We start from the raw sequence: 23,082 nt of genomic DNA, 5'->3' as shown, positions 1-23,082 counted from the left end.
TCTATTTTGAAAGTTACAGATAATGGTAACTATTTCCATATACAAGCTGGCTAAACGGAAAAAAAATGCCATATTCATCAAATCTGTAGGAGTGCACCCTTTTTTATCATTTGTAATTTTCTTTTGAATGGTCTCTGAATTTGGAAGCAAGGAGTTGTCACTGTATAGTGAATGGAAGTGCTTTGAACCCAACAGGGGAAAGATGGGGGTTTGCTAATATATGTCACCCAGAGGGATTTCCTTTTTGTGCCTATAGTTTTGCTCAGGTGGACTGGAATACATAAGGTAAGATGGGTGAAAATGTGGCTGTGTAGATGGAACCTATATGTGTATGAACTCCTTAGCACCCCATACAGGACCCTCATGTCCCAGCCCTGCTGATTTCACCAGTTCTTGGAGCCAGGTTCTTCCAGATGCTCATGCACATTTTTTTTTTTTTTTTTTTTTTTTTTTGCTGATGTTGTTAAGGAATGTTCATCCTCTCTATCCCCAGGGTTGTGTGATTGTTTTTTCCCCTCATAGTTTAGGAGGCAACTGAAGCATCATCTTCTCTGTGACATCTTTCCTAGCCCTCTGAGCAATTCTAGAAATTTCATTTCTCTTTTCTTTTGCTGTACCTTGTCTTATACAGACCACTATTGTTCTCTTGGTCTCAGAATTCCATTGTATAATATCTGTCTACATGTGTTTCTCTTAGCCTTCCTATAAGTAAGTTATAAGCCTTCCTTGTAAGTTATAGCACTTACAAGGTGCTGAGTAAATAATTCACGAATAAATGAATGGATAGACAGACCATAATACACTAATACTTACTGAGTATGTGCCAGTCACATAGTATGGCCTTTCCATGTACCAATCAGTGCTGCATGTGCTTTATACGTATTTCCTTATTTTATCTATCACAGTAACATTATGAGGTAGGTATTGTTATTGCCTCCTCTTATAGGTGAGAAAACTGAGATAAAGGGATTGATTTGTTCAAAATTCCACAAGTGGTAATCGAATAGGAAATCAAACCTAGGCAGTCTGGCTTTGGAGACTGCATTCTTTACTTACCATGTCTTACTTCTTGACGTAAATCAGTGAATTTTTGAAGAACCATAGTTTTTTTTTTTCTCCCCTATATTTGCCTTAGTGCAAACAATTGAGAATTTCAGAAAAGTTATTTCTTGTATGAGAGTAGTTCTTATATGTAATATATCACTCCAGATCAATAAAATAGTAACAAAGATCATCTACTGGTGTATGAATAATTTTTTGTAATAACTCTTTATGATGATATTTGATGTGATGTGACGTATTAGAATAATTGTTTATTAAACATCATTTACTTCTTGTTACTCATAAAATCGGTCTCTGTATCCTAATATACAGGCCACTTTATCCTGAAAGTTACCCACGTGGATAAATTTTGAACCATCACATCAACTTATGGAGTTAGTATTCCATTGGAATTAGGGCCAAATGAAGGATGAAGTGACAACTTTAGATTCAAGATTGGGTCTTGAGTTGTTAGCTCAGTTAACTAATGATTCAGGACCCAATACCTAAAGACCCATTATCTACCTTATCAGTAAGGACTGGAGGTGGGATAGGTGACCTTGTTCATATGCCTCTTTTCAGACCATTCTCCTTTGTCTTTCCTAAAACCCTTAGATTTGAATATCAAGCCATGTGATTATACCTCTTGCTACTTGTATTTGTTGGCCTTATCAGCCAACCCCTGCCTGAATCATTCCTTGAATTTCTCAGAGAAATTTCTCCTGGATTACAGTCACACCATTGCTGTTACTGTCACCATTCTTGGTAGTTTCAGTATCCATATGGACTGTCCTTGGTCTCTCATGTTCCATGAATCCTTTACCTCCAGTCATCTTGCCCCCGATCGACACCAACAGAGTTATTCTGAAGACCTCGTCATTAACAGTTTCTGAGCTTTTCCCATAGTATTGATATTAATTTCGTATATCCCAATCTGTCCATTATCTCCTGTCTTTCCAACTCAGCTTCTTTAGTAACTCAACTCCAGTAAATTTTAGACCCACACAAAACCTTAACATCAGTTATCAATTACATCTTAACAGTTTTCAATTTCCTGAACCTCTCTTTACCCAACTTGGATTTCATGCTTCATCAAAATAATCACTTCCTTACGTTTACTGTCCTCAATTTACCTGGCCTTCTTTGCAGTAATTGTACGTGGTACAGTTTCTCTGTTTAATTAGTAAGTAATTTCTCTGCTTGAATGCACCCCCACCCATGTAGCTGAATGTGGCTGGAATAAGACCTGTAATATACTGTGTCTCATTTTAAATCCAGGTTACTATCTGCAAGTGATTTCTCAGAATCTCTCACATCCCACATCAAATCCATTAGTATTTTGTATTTACTTTTTATTCCAAAAATATATTGAGAATCTGCCCTACTTTTTATCATCTCTACTGCTACTAACTAGAGTATTGTCCAAAGTACCATCTTCTCTTTCATATATATATATATATATATATATATATATATATATTTTTTTTTTTTTTTTGGACAAGATTAGAGGGAATTTTATTGCCTTACATAACTGAAAAACCCAATAAGTATGCTGTGTTCAGGTGTGGTGTGATCCAGGGACTTAAAAAATACGTACAATCTCTGCAACCCAGTCTCTCTTGGCTCTGCTTTCTTTCCTGGTGGTTTTGTTTGTTTGTTTGTTTTCTTAGGTTTTTGCAGTAGCTTCCTCAGTGGCTTCTCTGCTTTACATGTGACTCTATAGTTTATTCTCTGCAGAGCAGCCCATATTAACCTTATAAAATGTGACCTGCACACCCTTTGTGATCTGGTTCCTAGCTTTTTAAACCTCATTCCCTACTGTTTCCCTTTCTTGTTAACTCATTTCAGCCACTCTGGCCTCCTGGCTTTTCTTTTACTGCTATGCATAATCTTCCTTTAGTGCCGTTGCCCTTACAGTTTCTTCTGCTTGGAAGGCTTTTCCCAGATTTCCTTGTCCCTTAGCCTTCTGAAGGTCTTTGGCTTACCTGTTTAAAATAGTACTTCCCCTCCTGTGCCCTTTATTTTTCTCCATAAGATCTATTAGCAGTTGACATACTATGTTATTTTTATTTGTCAGTCTCTTGCCTTTACTAAAATGTAAGCTCCTTGGGTCCCCAGCACCCAGGACAGTGCCTGGCCATAATAGGCACTCCTAAATAACCAAATGAATGAATGATCAATAAAGTGGCTGTCCTTAGAAATTGTTAAGCTCAGGGGAGCCTGGGTGGCTCATTCGGTTGAGCATCCAACTTTGGCTCAGGTCCTGATCTCACGGTTTGTGGGTTCAAGCCCTGTGTCGGGCTCTGTGCTGACAACTCAAAGCCTGGAGCCTGCTTCGGATTCTGTGTCTCCCTCTCTCTCTGCCCCTCCCCTGCTCACACTCTGTCTCTCTCTCCTTCAAAAGTAAACATTTAAAAAATTAAAAAAAAAAAAAAAAGGATTGTTAAGCCCATGTTTAAGCAGCGTTGTAGTGTGGTTGAGGTGAAAGGAATTGCACGTATGTATGATGTGAATGCCTTTGTCCTTCAGTTGCTTAGCTATTGGAAGGATATATGCCAGAATGTTTGGGAAATGAGTATGTATTACTGTTATTAGGAAATTTTTATTCCATTTTCAAAAATAAAATATGAGAACTGGAAAGATGATGTAGCTCACTGAAGGACATAAAAGAAATTAAACGGTAGCAGTGAGAGTATTATCGCATGTATGATAGATGACTACTGGATAATAATCTTAAGGATGCTCTTAAAAGTGAAGAAAGGAAAGATTTTAGCATTGTCTCACCATAACTTTATCTTCAGGGTGTACATTTCTGGGTTATTTAGAATTAAGTATTCTAGTAACTGTGTCCTCTTCAGGGTTGCCCACTAAATTCTAACAGAACAGAGGGAAACTTTGTGGTGAAGTTCTGTGAGGGCCTTTTCTTGATCTGCTGTCTCCTTTGTCAGACTCTCAGTTATTTAAAATAACGTTTCTGATGGTCTTTTATGTTCTTAAAGTAGGGTGGTGGCTTTTTTAGGACCTGGATTGTATAGTTTTCTTTTTGTCTTTTCTTTCTTTTTTATTTTTAATGTTTATTTTTGAGAGAGAGAGAGAGAGAGAGAGAGAGAGAGACACAGAGACAGAGACAGACAGAGTGTGAGTGGGGAAGGGGCAGAGAGAGAGGGAGACACAAATCCGAAGCAGGCTCCAGGCTCTGAGCTGTCAGCACAGAGCCCGATATGGGACTCGAACTTGTGAGCCGTGAGATCATGATCTGAGCCGAAGTTAGACAGTTAACTGACTAAGTCACCCAGGCGCCCCATGGCTTATATATTTTTTATCTTTGGGTTCTCACTGCCTCCCACAGTGCTTGGTATATAATAGGTACTCAATAAATGTTTGTTGGATAAATGTTGCTGCTGTTTTCAGTTGACCAGTGATAGTACTAGTTTCTCATGGTTATCTTTATTAGGAAAAAAACTCGTACTTGGGTGGTTAATTCCCCAATGCTATAGATAAATGTAAGTGGTAGTTAGGGAGTTGGGGGGCAGGTGGTAGGGAGGAAGAAAGAGAAAGAAAAAACAGAACACTGATAGACTATTCCATTTGAAAAGACAAATGCACACACACATTAAGTGACAAACTTCATGTTTGTTTCTTTTTAATTGGACAGTGATTTCATTGGGTAATTTTCTTAGTGACATGATTTGTTCTTACTCATGTTGCATTAGGAAAGCATTTTAGCCTCAATATTATGATAAACTAGATGTATAAATGTCAGTGCTAATAGCTCAGTATTTTAGTCTTCTACAAATTGATGCCTGTGGTATCTGGACATTTTTTGGCTTGTTCTTGTAAATAAGGTCTCAGTGATGTTTAAGGAACAGCACTTGTGGCCAGAAAGGAAAAAAGCTCCACATTATCCAAGCTAAGCAGTGTAAATGGGACTCAGAAATCCCCCCACTAGATCAGGAATCTCCTAGAGAAAGATCTGTTGAGCCTACAAACTAAAGACCTTCGATATAATATTAAATAAAGCCTTTTATGTAGTATGAGAGCATTTTTTAGTTGATAATCAATTGCCACTATTATGTAGGCTTAGTAGATTTGCAAATTTACAAGTTTTTACAAGTCAGTTGGGTCCCTTCCTCAGGAAATCAGTTTAAGTTTTTTTTTCCTATATTGACTCAAAGAGCCTAGTTGTCCTTAAATCCTGTGAATATATTTGCCTTATAATTTGACGGCATTGAGTCAACACCCTTATAGGGTCTGTAGTGTTGTAAAAGGAGAAACTGTTCAATAAAGGATCACATTTGAAAAAATAGACTGTGCTGGATAAAGCCAGTATTGGCTTTGGTACCGTGCTTTGCTTTAAAGTACCTACAACTTTCAAGGAAATATTCGCTTGCCCATTACTTTCAAAATGTACACTTTAGATTTGGAAAGCAACTGAGCTGTATCTTTGTGAAATCAAACTGTGGCTATAAATAAAGTAAACATGCAACAAAATATTGTTATCTTTTGGCACAAAATTAATTTTGTATTTGTGTTAACATTAAAGTTTCTAGGGATTATAGAACTATTGTAATTATTAAGGTAATTAAGTTGTTTCAAACTAAATATGCTTGGGGAAGTGCATCTTGCTTTCAATTACAGTGACTTTGAACAACATGGGGGTTAGGTGTGCCCATCCCTCGCATAGTCAAAAATCTATGTATAACTTTTGGCTTCCCCAAAACATAACCACTAACAGCCTGCTATTGACCAGAAGGCTTACTGATAACATAAACTGTCAATGAACACATTTTTTATTTGCTATACGTATTATATATTCTTTCAGTAAAGTAAGGTAGAGAAAAGAATGCTATCAAGCAAGTCATAAGGAAGAGAAAATACATTTAGAGTACTATACAGTAGAAGTCCACGTGTAAGTTCAAACCCATGATGTTCAACAGTCCACTGTAATCATTGTGTTTAAACATGTGATGCCACGATGAGATCTTTTTCACGTCTCATCAGTGTGCCTGAGGCTGTAGATAATAGGAATGAGTACTTTCCGTTTTTTGAGCACTTTTCATGTGCTGGTCATTGTGCAATGTTCATGGAGTCATTCTCAAATAACTCTATATGAGGGAGGTCTATTTGTTATTCTCCGTTTTTAGATTTATAGACTCAAGCATAAAGAGGTTAAAGAAATTGCTCAAGGTTACACAGATAGTGTCTAAGCTGGGATATAATATTGGAAAGTAAGTCACAGTTAAACTTGTTAACAATGTATTGATTGACTCTGATACTGAGTTTTGTTCTGTTTGTTTTTGTTCACTTTTCTAGTTGATTTGGAGCATATGCGAACAGTAAAACCTGATAAACATTTACGGTTTTGCCAGGAAAATGGTTTTAGTAGCCACTTTGTCTCAGCAAAGACAGGAGACTCTGTAAGTAAAATAATGAATACTGCATATTATAAGTGATCTTTTGTTTATTAATAATATTCATAGGAAGTATACTTCCCAGACATAACTTTTGGAACAAATTGATTCCTGTTGAAGATATAAAATAGATATAATGTTTAATTGGTCTGTATTACATTTGCAATTCATTTAACGTAATTTTATGGATATTTTAGGGAATTTAAAAATATGAGAGTTAAAAAGAACATAAGAAAAGAAAAAGAACGTATAAATCATACATTATCTCAGCATCCAGAGGTGACCACTCACAACCTCATATGATTCCTTATAGTTTTCTTTTTCTGATGCGCACAAATACTCAACATTACTGCTGTTGCTGCTAGCGAATTGAACTCACTGAATGCTTGCTTCGTGACTGCACTGTGGTTCTCTCATTCTCTCGCTATCTCTGTGCTAAGGATGAGTCCTGGAGAGATGATGTAATGGGGTCCAGGGTGCACAGCTAATGAGTGGTGGGGATAGGATTTGTAAACCCAAGCGGTGACACTCCAGCGTTTTGAACTGCACTAAATGTTTATTTAAAAAATTAAGATCATAATGTAGAAATAATTTTGCGTTTTACTTTTATTTAAAAATTTATATGCAGAAAGTTTTGCCATGTCACTTAATATTACTAAATAGATTTAATAATCCATACTACCACCAACATTTGTATGAGTGCCATATCATGGCACTATTTTTTAGCATCCAGGATTTATGTATTTACTTTTAAATCTTTGTCAATTTGGTAGGCAAAAAAAAAAAAAAAAAAAGTATTTTACTATTTTAATTTCTTTGATTGATCAAGGTTAAACTTTTAAAGATTTCATTATTTATTTTCTGATTATTATCGGAACCCTTTTCCCCAAGGTAATGCAAACATCAGCACATACCCACACATGCCACTTAAAAATATACAAAAATCAGTACTCCTTGGTAAGTCTATCCATGGGCTGGGCTTCTACTCTCATTTATCTTCCTTGGAGTCTTTTGTCATTTTAGAATTATTTTAACTTCCAGTATTTTAGTTTGTGTTTAACCACTCAGTATTTTTTGTGTACTTATGTTGAGCCGCCACTAAAAATCCTCATTATTTTCTTTTAAAATTTTTTTTTTCAACGTTTTTTATTTATTTTTGGGACAGAGAGAGACGGAGCATGAACGGGGGAGGGGCAGAGAGAGAGGGAGACACAGAATCGGAAACAGGCTCCAGGCTCCGAGCCATCGGCCCAGAGCCCGACGCGGGGCTCGAACTCACGGACCGCGAGATCGTGACCTGGCTGAAGTCGGACGCTTAACCGACTGCGCCACCCAGGCGCCCCGATTATTTTCTTTTTAAATGCAACTTTGAAGTCGTTTGTTCTTATGGAATCACTTTGACACTTGTAGTTCACTCCATCTAGAGGTTATTCCCCTCGTTGCTTGAGGAGTTGCACTCCTAATTTACTGTACTTTTCTCTAATACTACCTTGGTCATAATCCTCGGTGATTTCATGTTCTTTATTCTCCACTCCACCTCAGCCACTGGCTCCCATGCTCTGTCATTACAAATCACTGCAGCTCTTTTGTTACCTCTGTCTCAGTGTCAGACGTCCTAATCACTGACCACACTCCCATCTTTCCAGCTCATACCCCTGACTGCCCTAATCCAGTCAATCTGCAGTCTGGGCAGGACCTATAGACCCTGATCTGAACATATTTTTAATGTTCCTCACCTCCTGTCATGTTCTCATTTTCCTCTTTTCCTAACTTAAATCTGAGGTGCAATCAAAATTATGGTCGTGTATATGCCCTTAATTCCATTTCCCCACTTTGAGAGTATCAGACTCACTTGGCTAAGTCTTCACTCTGGTTTAAAGCAAGCCCCCACTGTTTTGTGGCCGTACCCAAGTATTTGAACAGAGGCATGCTAGCTGTTTCACTCAAAATTCATACTCATCAACCTGAGTTAGGCCCTTAATGCTTCCCAGTAATTATGCCACGTGTCCCCAGGCCATGTCTCTGCTGCTCACCTAGGATGAGCTGTTGACTGTTTTTATCACTTCTCTTCTCTCCTCAGATCTTCAGCATTTCCTCGTCCATTCTCTCTGCTGATGGCCTTTTTTCCTAGTTTATAAGGAATTTGAAGCCAACAGAAGACAGCTGCATACTCTTGCCACATTCACCCCTACTTGCCATGTTTGCTGCCTCTGTTCCCATATTTCCTGTCTTCTCTACGATTACTGTGGGAGACCTTCTGTGCTCCCAGGCTCAGTGTGTGTTAGTCCCACTTCTCCTTGCCTAGTGAAGAACATTGCTCAGCAGTTCTCTCTTCTTCCTACATCATTGCTTGTTTTCTGTCTACTGGATTATTCTATCTGCATATCAAATATTATGACTTCTCTTATCTTAAAGACAAGGAACTGTGGAGCCCACATCCTTCTCGAGCTCTAGCTTTCTTTCTTTCCCCTGGTTTCAGTGGGATGTTTTTTTTTTTTTTTTTTTTTCAACGTTTATTTATTTCTGGGACAGAGAGAGACAGAGCATGAATGGGGGAGGGGCAGAGAGAGAGGGAGACACAGAATCGGAAACAGGCTCCAGGCTCTGAGCCATCAGCCCAGAGCCCGACGCGGGGCTCGAACTCACGGACCGCGAGATCGTGACCTGGCTGAAGTCGGACGCTTAACCGACTGTGCCACCCAGGCGCCCCTTCAGTGGGATGTTTTGAAAGAGTAGCTCCCAGTTCTCTCTTTGCAGTTTCTCTTGAACAGTTGCGGTTGGACTTTTGCCCCCAGTATTTGATGCACACTACTGTTATTAAAGTCACCAGTGACCTCCTTTTTGCTTATTGCGGTGGTCAGTTCTTAGTCCCCATCTTACTGGACTTAGTTGTGGCATGTAAAATAGCTGATCACTCTCTCTTCTTTGAAATACTTTCCTCATTACCTTCCAGGATACTGCCCCTCCTGGTTCTCCTCTTCCCTTGCTAGCTACTCTCTTTCATTTCATTTTGCTGATTCCTTTTCTCTCCAACTTCTGAATATTGGAGTGCCCTAGGGCTCAGTCCTTGGGTATCTTTTTCTAAACTTACTCCCTTGGTCATCTCATTTAGGCTCAGGGCTTTGACCAGACCTCTTCCCTAAACTCAAGACTCATATATCCAGTTGTCTGCCCAGCACCTCCACTTAGATGTCTAATAAGCAGCCCTAACTTAATTCAGGTTCAGAACTGAACTCTTGATAGCCCCTCCTAAAATCCCTCATTGTCGTCCCCAGTTCAATAAACGGCAGATCTTCTACTGTTGCTAAGGCCAAGAAAATCTTAGAATCAGTCTCAACTCCTGTCTTTCTTTTACATCCCACACCCCACATCTGTCTATTGCCAAGTCCTATTGGCTCTACTTCCATGATATGTGCGGGATTTGGTGACTATTTTGTACCCTCTCCTTGCTGCCACTTCGTTTCAAGCTGCCATCATCTCTTACATCAGTGTCCTTGCTGGCTTCTCTTTTTGTACCCTTGATCTTCTACAGTGAGAATACTCAATACAACCATCAGATTGACCGCATTAAAATAGAAGTCACATCAGGCCATCTTCCCATGGCTTCCATTTAACTCGAGTAAAAGCCAAAGTCCTCCATAGCCTGCCGGATCTTGTGATTTGTATTGCCTTCATCTCTTTGCTCATTTTCTTCCACAAACCCTCTCTTTGTCTCCATTCCAACATACCAGCTTCCTTGTTTTCCTTGACTGTTGACCATCAGACTATAATGTATAATGCTTTTTAGGATGTAAACAACATATGCCTGTTGGGTACATGTATATCTTTTTTTTTTATTAGAAATCAAAATTAAATTTGTTGCAATAAATATTCAGTAAGCAATCATGAGATAAGTAGGAGTAAGAATATGATAAGACACTTATGAAGCAAGACAAGTTATACATCATAGTCAGTGTGCGATTGGAGCCCTAGGAATCATAGTGGGCCCATTATAAGCCACATATGTATGAAAGGCTATTTATAGAAAAGTATTGTTGATTTCTGTTTAGTGATAACAGTTTACTGTTCTTTTACTCTGAACTGATAAAATACAGTAGACATTACTAAGTTGTTTTGCTCAAGATATATGGAGGATTTATTGAAATCCATGAGAGCCACAAAGATTATTAAAGGGTTGGAAGGTAAGACCTTTTGAGATAGGCTAAACCCAGACCAAAAACGGATACAGAATTGGCAGTGAAAAACCTGGGTACTGAAGTATAGGCTAATTTATTTTCATCTTCTCCAGGACTTCTAGGAGTTTGTTATACTAGTAGTTTTTATTTGTTTTGTTTTTAATGTGGTATCTATAATTAATTGTTTTATGTTAAAATCTTAAAAATTAAAATTTTTAGGGATAAATGTCTTTATGTTTAAAAACTTTTTTTTTTTTTTTAACGTTTATTTATTTTTGAGACAGAGAGAGACAGAGCATGAACGGGGGAGGGTCAGAGAGAGAGGAAGACACAGAATCTGAAACAGGCTCCAGGCTCTGAGCCATCAGCACAGAGCTCGACGCGGGGCTTGAACTCCTGAACCGCGAGATCATGACCTGAGCTGAAGTCGGACGCTTAACTGACTGAGCCACCCAGGCGCCCCTTTATGTTTAGATCAATTTAGTGAATTGTATGATTTTCAAATTATGATTCAATATTTAAAAAAATTATTACTCTTAAAATGTTAGTGTATTTGACAAAGCTAGTTTTGGAATAACCTGGTACATCGTATTTTTGCAATTCTTGCTGTTTATCATTTTTTAGAAAATTCAATTTATTTGAAGGAACTTAAGCATGCCTGTTTTAAATCATTTAAACCTATTTTTGTTATGTAGGTCTTCCTGTGTTTTCAGAAAGTTGCTGCTGAAATCCTTGGAATCAAGTTAAACAAAGCAGAAATAGAACAGTCACAGGTGATTATATTTGAACTTTATATTTTTAAAAAACAATTTATTTCCTAAAAGGCATTAATTTTCATCACTGACTCCCTTCACATTTATGCATTCTATGTACATATCCCTAACAGCCTTAGGAATAAATTGTGTGTGTGAATCAGTGTTTGTTGTGGAAGGTGGAAGATGTGAATAATTTTGCCAAATTATGATGCCCTTCAAACTCCATTTTGTCCTAAAGTTGAGATTAATATACAAATTTCATCAGTGAGTAAATAATGGGTTAAGATGTTGATCATACTGTTTTATACTTCCTTATTTAAGTTCTTCCAGGATTAATGCACTATAATATTTTTTGTATTTCGTATAAAATGCCAGAGATTTATCAAAGTTCAGTCTCAGCATTTACTCCGTGTTTGCTTTGGTAAAACATTATGTTTTCTTTATGTCTCTGTTCTCCGTTCTTCTCAAAAACATCCCCCCCGTAATGATATTAATTCTTGATGTTATTTTATCGTTAATTTAATACACAGTTTAATGATGGTATTATTGAGAATTTCTGAATTCTTTCACTATTTCTAGAAATTCTTAGACTAAGAAACAAATGTGAATACCAAAAATCAAGCATTTAAAATACCACCATAATATTATGCAATTCACATGTTTGATAGAATGAAAAATCAGAGAAAGAGCCTATCGTATAACGTTAAGCTTTTGGTTTGCTGAGAAGGCAACAAATAAATTACATTTTTCCTCAATCCCCTCCGCTCTGTCCCCACCCCATACAGCTAAAAGGGTATAATTGTCCTTTTCCCTTTTTATATTTTTCTTTAATTCTTTCAGTGTTCTGTTTCTTATTTTTATGGTCACTCTGTGTGCGTGCGTGTGTGTGTGTGTGTGTGTGTGTGTGTGTGTGTGTGTTTTAAAACCGAGCAAATATCAATTGAAAATTGTCACGCTGATGTGGCTGTTCCTAGGATTTGATTATAATATTGAAACTGTGGAAATCTTTTATTTCTTAGCTTTCAAGACTTATTATGGTAAGGCACAGTGTTAAGATATTTTATGCCATGTAAATTGCTCTCAGACATATAAAAATAGCTACAGTTGACTCTTGAACAGCACGGGAGCTAGGGGCACTGACATCACCCTCTGTAGAGTCAAAAATCCACGTGTAACTTTTGGTGTTCCCAAAACTTAACTACTAATAGCTTAGTGTTGGTTGGAAGCCTTACTGATAACATAACCAGTTGATTTTCGTATGTTATATGTATTATATACTGTATTCTTCGATAAAGTAAGCTAGAGAAAAGAAAATGTTTTTTAAGAAAATCATAAGAGGAAATACATTTATATTACTGTATTTATAAAAAAAAAATCCAGTATAAGTGGACTGGTGCATTTCAAACCCAAGGTCAACTGTGCTTGGCTTTGGCCCAGGAGGATGGCTACAAGAAAGAGCAATGACCATGACTTGCTTGATTGAACAGAACTTGGCAGACTCCAGAGCTCGAATGATTTCCTCTCCTTTTTAGCTCCTTTTTTTTTGTTCTGTTTTTTAAGTTTATTTATTTATTTTGAGAGAGAGAGCACACAAGCGAACACGTGCGCATACATGCACAAGTGGGGGAGGGGCAGAGAGGGAGGGAGAGAGAGAATCCCAAACAGGTTCTGCCCTGTCAGCGAGGAGCCTGACGTAGGGCTTGATCTCACGGACCATAAGATCGTAACCTGAGCCGAGATCAAGAGTCAGATGCTTTACTGACTGAGCCATCCAGGTGCCCCTAGCTTCTCTTTCTAAATGATGTTTGTCTCTGGTTAGAGAGTCCATGAGTGATTATCATATTGATCATATAGATGTGGTATAGTGGTGGGTCTAAAGAAGATTTAAAGGAATTTAGTTTCTGCCTTAAGTGAAGAAAATTATGATCATGTACTAGGCATTGTGTTACCTCATTCAACCATCTTCTTAACTCTGTGGGGCAGGCAGTATTTCATCATTTTATGGGCAGGGTATGGAAACTGTTGAGATTGAGTAACTTGATTTCACTGACCTATGATTAGGCAGTGGTGGAGGCAGGATTTGAACTCAGGGTCATTTGAGAATGACGCTGCTCTATTGGAAGATTTGCTGGGCAGGTTGAAGTAGGAGGAAGAAAATGACGGAAAGAGAAGCTCGTATGGACAAGCTGAAAAGCTTAAGTTATATTTTAGAAGCAGAAGGGCAGTTTGGTTAAAATAAATGACCATTGCATTGTAGAGTGAAAGGGATTTGTAAAACGATTATGGAGATTTATGAATGCCAAGTGGATACATTTTATGTAACATGTAGATAGTAGGAAATCATTTTTTAAAGCTGGGAAATAAAATGAAAGCAGTTTTTAGGTAGGAGTAATCGAATGGCTGTGTGCACACACGTGTGTGTGAGTGTGCGTGTGTGTGTGAGAGTGTGTGTGGTTGGTAGGGAAAGAGATTGAAGCAAGGAGACTATACTGCCTTCATGTGATAAGGACCAGACTCAGAGAGGAAGGGAAATAATGGATGTAAGAGAGCAGAATCAACAGGGCTTGTGGATCGACTGGATGAAAGAGACAAGTCCAAGATTACTTTGCAATTTCCCTCCTAAGGGGATGGACAAAGGAGAGCCCTGGTGACTGGTGGGCCCTCCCTAGAGTGGAAGGTGTGCTGATACATCGCAGGCAGCCACTCCGGGAGAAAGTTCTCTGTACTGCCTCATCTTCACAACAGTGGTCAGTTTCAAGAAAAACTCCAGAGAGATGGACTAACTTGGGATACTTTTGACGGCAAAATTTTAGGGAGGCTTTAAGTTTCTTAGCTCCCTCTCAGTCACCAGAGCCAGATAGCTACTATTTTGACGTTAGAGATGGATTTAACATCTAGGCATATTTTTTAAAAAAAATTTTAATGTTTATTTATTTTTGAGAGAGAGAGAGAGAGCCCACCCAAGTTGGGGAGGGGCAGAGAGAGAGGGAGACTCAAAATCCGAAGCAGGCTCCAGGCTCCGAGCTGCCAGCACAGAGCCCGACGTGGGGCTCGAACCCACAAACTGTGAGATCATGACCTGATCTGAAGTTGGATGCTTAACTGACTGAGCCACCCAGGCACCCCCTTTTTTTAAAAAAAAATTTTATTGTTTATTTTTGAGAGAGACAGAGCACAAGTGGAGGAGGGGCAGAGACAGAGGGGGACAAAGAATCTGAAGCAATCTAGGCATATTTTAACTGCGGAGGTATCCAGATGTGTAAATTACATGGCTCTCTATACTTCCTGTACACCTTGTAAACCTTGTTTGTTTAGTGCACCCTGTCATCTTGTTTATTATGTGACGACATTTAATTCAATCTTCAGTTTGTTGGTGGCGTTTACTTTGAATTCATTTCTTTGAGAAGGAATTCAAGTTACTAGAGCCCTCCTTTGTTGTGTTTGTCAGAATCCTTTGTGTAGGGAAGCCTCATTTTTCTTTCCTGAACCTGACGAATTTGGTGTCTTTGCCAATTAAATTACTGATTGCACAATGAATGTTTCTCAGTGGAAACATTTTTGAAAGTTTATTTTTTAAAAAGAGATTTCTAAGAACCTTACTTGCAAGCCAGCCAGCTGTGGTGAGCCCAGAGTTCTTTCTTTCTTTCTTTTTTTTTTTTAATTGAAATTTATTTGGTATATAACATTGGATAAACTTAAGGTGTATGACACATTAATTTGATACATTTACATATTGTAATATGGTTGCAGTTGTAGTGATAATTAGCACCTCTGTCACATTACATCATTATCCTTTCTTTTTAGTAGTTGGAATAATTAAGTTCTAGTGTCTTAACAAGTCTCATGATTATAATACAATACTGTTGTCTATCCTCAAGGTACTGTGCGTTTCATCTCTAGAGTCTATTTACTACTCGTTGAAAGTTTGTACCCTTAAACGACATCTCTTTGGTCCTCCCCATCTCCTATCCCCTGGCAACTGCCATTTTATTCTCTTTTTTCACACGTTTGACTTTTTAAAATTTCACACATAAGTGATACCACACAGTGCTCGTCTGGCTGACATCTCTCATTTAGCCTAATGAGTTCAAAAGGATATCCATGTTGTTGCAAATGACAGAATGTCTTCCTTTTTCGTGGCTTAATAACACTCCATTATATATATTTTCACTACATTTTTTTTTATCCATTCATCTATTGATGGACACTTGGGTTGTTTGAGTATCTTGGGCTATTGTAAATAATGTTGCAATGAACATGGGGATGCATATACCTTTTCAAATTAGTGTTTTTCTTTGGCTAAATACCCCGAAGTGGGATTACTAACTCATATATATGGTGGTTCTGTTTTTAATTTTGGGGGGAACTGCCATACTGTCTTTCATAGTGGCTGTACCAATGTACATTCCCACCAATAGTGCAGAAGGGTTCCTACTTCTCCACATCCTCACCAACATTTATCTTTTTCTTCTTGATGATGGCCATTCTAACTGGTGAGTGAGAGAGAGAAGGAGAGAGAGAGAGAGAGAGAGACAGACAGAGGTGGGCCATGGAGGCAAGGCAGGGTGGGAGAGCCCACGCACACTTGTTTTCTGGGTTTTTTATGCCATTTGAAGGATACCTGGGGGAATTTAGTATAACATTTGATAGTGTTTTGTATTATTTTATGGAGAAGGAGCTGGATGGTAGACTCACCAGCAGACACATGGGAATTGATACTTTAGTAATTGAGTTTGTGACATAGGTATTTATAATCAGATTAGAGTCTTAGTTCCATTCAGTGATTATGTAAAGAGATTCTGCTATTTTAGTTCTAACCTGCATTGTTCCTCTCAGGAAGTTCTAGAAAACAAGTTACCAGCACATTTTGCAAGCTTTGCAAGGAAGGGAAAGGGAAAAAGGGAGGAAAGAAAGGGCACACAGTTCATTAATACAGCAGACACTGTTTGATGGCCTCCTTCATGCCAGGGACCACAGCAGCATCTGGGGATACAGAGAGAAATGCATTAAAGTCCTTGTCCTCAAGGAGCTCCCAGAATCAGCGGGGACAGACAGCTATTTAGACACTTAATGTGCACTCTGGATGCCTTTTCCACAATCCCTGATTTAAGCAATAGCTGCATTTGTATCCTTTATCTGTTCTCCGCCCTGCCCCCACCCTTCCCCTCAACTCTTCTCCTGTAGCATCCTATAAAAGTTAGGACTCGTTGTTAACAGATGTCCTCATTTCCCATGTTGCTTAAGTTTTTGGTTTGTTTGTTTACAAAGTAGTCAGACCTTTAGGGGAAAGAACGAATTTCCAATTGCTGTTCTCTAAAACGTACAGCATTTAGCTTTTCAGTAATCCATCAGATCATCTAAGAAGAAAATACATCGTCCTGTGTCTTCCTTCTTTCAGTCTGAATTGCAAGAAGGCCTTGCCATATATACTTGGTGTTAAGAGTTCTTAATACATTTTTAAGCCTTGACATTTTTCACTTGCCAGTTAATAAACTGTTGTATTTCTGTTTGGTTCGAACTTGGTAAGCATTAGTTTCTTTAAAACAAAAATTTCTCTCATGTCTGAGATACTAAACTTGCTAAAAATATATGTATTCCTTATGTCCCCTCTGAGTATTTTCATACTATATATGAACTTACCTAGTATAGGACCTGGTATGTGGTAGGCATGCTCAAGCCTTAACTAAAGTCAGCACATGACTGTACGACTCAAGCACTGTTTGACCCCTGGTCCTAGGGTCCCTCTCTTCAGCTGTATCTGAAAACTGATCTTCCTTAAGGAGCCATGAGGAACATAGATTCTTCTTAACCTACACGTTAATCTTTATAAATTTTTTCAACCCGTTCACAAAAACTGCACTGGGATTCTTTTCTTACCCTGAACATCCTTGTCTTCCTTGTGAAACGTATTTACTCACTTTGTACATACTACTCTAATTCTCGGATACTGAACATTGCTTCATGGATCTCCATATCATATCCCATGTTTTTCGTTCTCTCCTCACCTTTTAAAGTTACTTTTCTCGTATGGTGTCCAGATCTAAAGGTGGGACTTTAGAGACCATGTATATAAACCTCGTGTTTTATAGACCGGGAAGTTGTGAGCACCAAAGCGGTAAAGTAACTTTCACCCAAAGTAATGAAAGCTACTGGCAGCATCTGATGGCACATTGTATGGAAGAAAAAGAAAAGTAGTTTCCTTAAAATACCTACGGTGTGCAAAGTACTGTGCTTTAAAAAAATGCAATATCCATGCTTTAAATGGTACTCTACAGTTTTGTTCCACTTTGAGTGTTTATCCATCATGATATTCTTTAATATTTTACGTACCTGTGTTCCATGCTAGACTCTTAGGCATCTCAAAACCAGAGATTATATATTATTTATCTGAATGTCTTCGATATCTAGAATAGTGATTGGCTTTGAATGAGTGATAGTGACAGGTGTTTTAGCCTTCAGGGTATGTTTACTCCACATCCTGAACATGACAGACTACGAGTTTTACCATAGTAAATGTGTTGCTGCTGTCTGGATAAGGACACAATTACAGAATTGGCCAAATTTATCTTTAGTGTCTTCCCACGAGACTATCCACTCCTTACACCGTATGGCCCCAGCTCCTGGGTTGCTTTCTTGCTTGCCCTCTACATAGCTACAAGTTCGTTTTCAGTATCCACTCATAAATACTCTTCGACAAATAAGGGTTAAGCTGGTGTTCTTTCCCCTTAGGGCCACTTCTTTATTTTGACTCCATTGATTAATAGCAGAGAATAATAGCAGAGTGTACTTTGTGGCTCCACAAGTAGAAGTTGATGTTTTGTAGGTAACATTTTCTCTGAAAACATCACTGAGTGGCTTGTAAACAAGCTGACTACTATGAAATCACCTACCATGAAGTTTACTGCATGGAAGTTATGTTTTTCTCCTCATAGAAAGCAAAGTTTTGAATCTGCAGAGCCTTGGTCTAACTTCCAGTTCAGAAACTTCGTATAAAGCTTTATGTCGGACAGCCAATGCCTCTGAGAAAGATATTGCCTTGTTAGTTCTCCGTTAATTTGATGAAAATTAATGGTGAAAATCCAATTCATTTATGTTAGTCAATACTTCAACCAAAATGTTTTGACCACAGGTCAGTAACCTGGTTGTGTTTATAGGATAGGTTTTAAACAACATTGCGGAGGATTAATGAGTTGCTTACTGATTATGAAAATCCCTTTTCTTTATTGTAACCCATAGTTTGGCCTGAAACGGTTAGGTTTGAGGAGGTCAGATAATGGTGTTCAACGTTAATACCTCTTGTGGCAGTTGGTAATGCTTCTGTTGATAGCATCAGGCCAAATGCCTAGTAAATCACGAGTCTTGTCCAGAAGTTAATGCTGCTTGCTAGAGAACTGGAGCGGAGCCCATCCAAGGCTAATAAGAGCGCCCTCTTTGTTTGCTTTCAGTTGTTTGTCCACAGTCTCTAGAAATGTCGTCACAAACAGCTGCCCAGATTAACGTGCTTTTCAATATGTGTTAATAGATACTATTATGAAGAGAGTTCTTCTGAAATCAGGTATTTGAAATCATAAAACAAGAGAGGATAATTTCAAGTCTACCACACTCGAGGGGATGTTTATCATACCTGCTTGTGATACGTTCTCTTCTCATCTTCAGGGTCATAGCGATCCAAACCGAGCAAACTAGTTGTGCTTTTTCATTCAACCAGACACTTAGATATTTGAAACAACAGCTCTTGGGCTTAAATATTGTATGTCAGGAGTTTTTTTTTTAAATGATAGAAAAGTATGCTTTGCAGCTTGTTTACTTCTATATGGAATTTGGAAGCGTGAAGGTAAGGGTTGTGTGGGATGAGGGAATGAGCCTCCAAATTAAATCTTTGACAAGGAATAGACATTATTAAATGTAAAGATCGTGACACATGGCTTCCTCGGATTTATGCATCCTCTCCCCACCTTCAGAGAAAATTAATTACTCCTTCCCCTGTGTTCCCACAGTGTAGTATAAGTCCACTAGTAGAGCACTTATCTTGTATGGCAATTAGCTGTGTACGTGTTTCTCTGCCCATTAAGTCCAGAGCTCCTTGTGAACAGAGCCTGTGAACTCCCCCGCGCATTCCCAGTACAGGATGACTGGCACAAAGAGGGGTCTTCAGTAATGTCGAAGGAGATGGAATTAAGTACTTTCACTGCGCTTAAGCATAGAAAAGCCCTGTAATTCCTTGTTGTCCTCTGAAATTCTGGGCACTACGTATATTATGTGTAACTGTGACACCAAAAATAGAACTCACAGCTCATCTGGGAGGGTCAGTAGCCATGTCTATTTCAATAACTAAATAGAGTTGCAAAGAATTACGTTTCCTGGGTCTTGGTTCATTTTCTTTCCTTTTATATGCATATATTCTGCTGTTTCTTTTGTGACGTGTTGAAAGTTATGTGTGTATTTCTTTTTCTCCTTTGATGCCCCCTTCTATTATCGTCATTGAACATACTTTCCATTTTTTTCTTTCTTTCTTTCTTTCTTTTTGTTTTTCTTTCTTCCTCATCTTGTTTGTATCGTACGGAATTGGCAGCATATTGTCAGGGCAGAAATAGTGAAGTACCCGGAAGAAGATAACCAACGTACCAACTCTGCTCAGAGTAGAATCTGTTCAGTACAGTAGTGCAGGTATTAATGGGCAAATGATTGCAACTTGGGGGAGGAGGGCGGGAGAACTAGTGGTTGCTATCTTGTTCTTTATTCTGAAGTTCAAATGATTATTGTACATTATTGGGAATTAATATTGTGTGAGTCCTGTTTTAGAACTTTGGAAAATTGATTCTTTGCCAGGAGACCGACAAATTAAACAAGGAATTGGAACAAATTAAAATAACATTTCGGTTACTTTCAAACATATTTGTCTTTATAGTTGTGTTTATTGCATGTGCAGTGAAGTGGAGAATTGAGACAGTTATTTCATTATTCACTCCTTCCCATTTTTCCTGAAGTAGCGTGGTAATCAAAAGAGTATTTTTAAAATTTGCCTTGAATTACCTTTCTTTGTCTGCTCGTGTGTGCAGACTTAGTAATAGAGTTGAGAACAGTAAAGGAGCTGTTTTAATTTAAATTATTACTTAGGGCATAATTGCTAAATTCATCACTGAAGATATTCCTTGAAGTGTGGGTTAGAGGGATGGAAAGAAGAGTTAAAAGTGTCTTTTGGTTGAAATTATTTTAAAAACACGAATCTGAGGTAATCTTCTAAATTTTTCTTTCTGTATTTTGTTAGAAACATTATTCATAACCCAATAGTGAGCTCTTTGGAAGTAAGTTAGGGATTTGGGAGGAAAGTTTTAAAAATTGGGCTGCTCAAAACATTTCTCCTTTATATGTGACTCTTATTTAACATTTACACATTTTCTTACTAACTCACAAATTGCTGCAAACATTCTAAAAAAGTTAACGGCTGGAAATAATGGTCTATTTAAATATTAATAAATAATGACTTTTTTACTTCGAAATTATGAGGTCTTACCTATGAATTAAAATATGCTGAATGATTAATTTTAATTCTTTTGCCTTAAATTATAAGGCATGTTGATTTGTCAATTTTTTATTAGACTTTTGGTGACCTCAAGTTAGCGTCATGAAACCGGGGAAGACTCGGCAAGGGAATTAATATTCCATCCTTAAAAAACAAAAAACAAAAAACAAAAACCCACATCCCTCTCTCCCCACCGTCTGAGCTCTACATGAGTTTGTTCTCTGATTGATTCTTCTAATATCCGCTCCGGCTTCATTTATGATGTCTGTCATCAGGAGTTCACCAGAGTTCAGAAAATAAAAATATACTTTAAGGAGCTCTTTCTAAATGGTCTGATGTCCTGATAATGACTCTGTTTTCTTTTATGACAGAGAGTGGTGAAGGCAGATATTGTAAACTACAACCAGGAGCCCATGTCAAGAACTGTTAACCCTCCTAGGAGCTCTATGTGTGCAGTTCAGTGAGCACAGCTTGCTTTTGTCCCCGTAGTCCTGGCTGCCCCTCGCCTCTGTGTGGGCCCGGCGCCTCTGGAAGCTTGTGTTCTCCGTGGCCATCTCTGTTGTTCAGTTAACGCTTTCCTCTCAGCTCCCTCAGTCAGCCGCAGGCCGCTCCCTGGCCCGGACGGAATTCCACTTCTGGACGGCACACTTGGAATCCGAAATGGCCCTTCTCTGGACTTAGACGGCTTCACTGGAAAAGAATAACGTTGGTCCTCTTTACGTTCTCCCTTCTCTGTCACCTGATGTAAACTTTTTTAGACAAATCTGAAAACTCCACGAGTCTTGGTCAGCAGCCAGGATTTGGCCACGGCACGGTTTCATTCTCTTCTCTGAACTCCTACCTGGCAAAGTACGCGTCAGACTGCAAACATTTAAACAAGTAACGTATTTTATCTACAGATACTTCAGAAGGCATTCTTTTGCTATCTCTTGTGAGTGAAAATATCTAAAGTTGTATCCACCTGAAAATGCTTGAAATAAAGCTCTAATAGATCTATTTTTTCTCATTTTTTAAAAAAAGGCCTAAATGGTTTCTATAGTAGCTATAGTTCACAGAGTAGTGAGTATTTGATATTGTATTTTTATTACTGTATCATGCTCATGCTATATTGTGTACTACTCAGGTTAGATGGCTTTGTGAATTTGGAGAACTGTCCAGCTGGTGCTGCACGCGGACGTGGTCCGGCGACCGTGCAAGAGCCCTCCCAGGACGTGTCACGACTGCTGTTGGATCATTGTGGGTCGGACTGTCCCTGATGTTCAGACGTTCTTCTGCAAATAAACTCATTCCAGTTACTTTTCGTGGGGGTGTTTTCCTTCTGCCGTTTGCCTTGTAGTGACAGTAAACGGTGTGTTCGGGTACTGGATGAGCGATCACGTCGCGTTTCCTAAGCGTTCGGTCACTTCGAATTGTTAGGTTGTTCTGTTGGACGGATTCGGGTCCAGACCCTGCAGCCTGGCAACGTCAGGGGCTCCACCCTCCACCCGTCTGCCTTTCCTCCCGCCGCCGGCCCGTGCCCTGCCCGCCTGCGCACAGGCCGAGCGCGGGCTCGCTCCTGTGTGCTTCTGGAGGCCCTGCCCTCCCGTCTTGAGGTCCAGGTCCCTCTGCCTGGCCTCCCTCCCGCTCCAGATGTCTGCCTCCTGCCAGCCGGCCTCAGGCACTGTGAGGGCCTGGCTCTGTTTCTCTCAGGCCCGGTTGTGTGGTGTTTTTCGTACTGAGGCACGCTGTCTGGCGTAGTGCGTGCTTCGTATTCACCACCCGGAGACAGGCACGGATGCCGCCCCGCCACGAAGCTGGCCCTCGTCTGCACGGCCCACATTCCGCGTGAGCGCCTCTTGGATGGCCGTTCCCCCTTCCCACCTTGAATCACAGTCACTTGCATCCTTGTGTTTTATTGCTTACGAAGCCATGAGCCTGTGGAAGACAGTCCAGGTCTGTCCCGGGAGTGTCTAGCGGGGGGGGGGGGGGTGCCTCTCTCGGGGGAGACTTACTGCCACAAGTACGCACAGAAGTCTTGGACACCTAATTTTACAGCTGTAAGGGATTTTAGAAAACTTGTTCTTTCGTATCCTGTGTGGTTGAGGAAACTGAAGTTTGGAGAGAAGAAGGAGCTTTCCCAGAGGTCATGGAATCAAAGCTAGACCCGATAGGAAACCTTCTGTCTCGAGGCCAGGGTG

At 39.2% G+C, this 23,082-nt stretch overlaps 1 protein-coding gene across 3 annotated transcripts in view; it reads left to right on the top strand.

The window, feature by feature from the left end:
* The window catches only part of RAB28 (RAB28, member RAS oncogene family), an 87,201-nt gene extending 65,001 nt beyond the window's left edge, over positions 1-22,200 (top strand). The window contains exons 5-7 of one of the 3 annotated variants that reach the window (XM_047091597.1): positions 6,355-6,458; positions 11,323-11,400; positions 21,491-22,200. In XM_047091597.1, the coding sequence (XP_046947553.1) occupies positions 6,355-6,458; positions 11,323-11,400; positions 21,491-21,586 (278 nt within the window). In that variant the 3' untranslated portion in view covers positions 21,587-22,200. Of the gene's footprint in view, positions 1-6,354; positions 6,459-11,322; positions 11,401-19,954 lie in introns of all 3 variants that reach the window. The other 2 variants (XM_047091598.1, XM_047091599.1) reach the window with 2 other exon arrangements.
* The last annotated feature ends 882 nt before the right edge of the window (positions 22,201-23,082 follow it).

Source organism: Lynx rufus, unplaced genomic scaffold (genome assembly GCF_022079265.1).
Source record: "Lynx rufus isolate CCGP_SWC_20201006 ecotype Redwood Valley unplaced genomic scaffold, mLynRuf1.p SCAF_3, whole genome shotgun sequence".
Classification (NCBI taxonomy): Eukaryota; Metazoa; Chordata; class Mammalia; order Carnivora; family Felidae; genus Lynx; species Lynx rufus.
The sequence above is the reverse complement of the archived record's forward strand: the minus strand, read 5'-3'. Positions and strand labels throughout refer to the sequence as shown.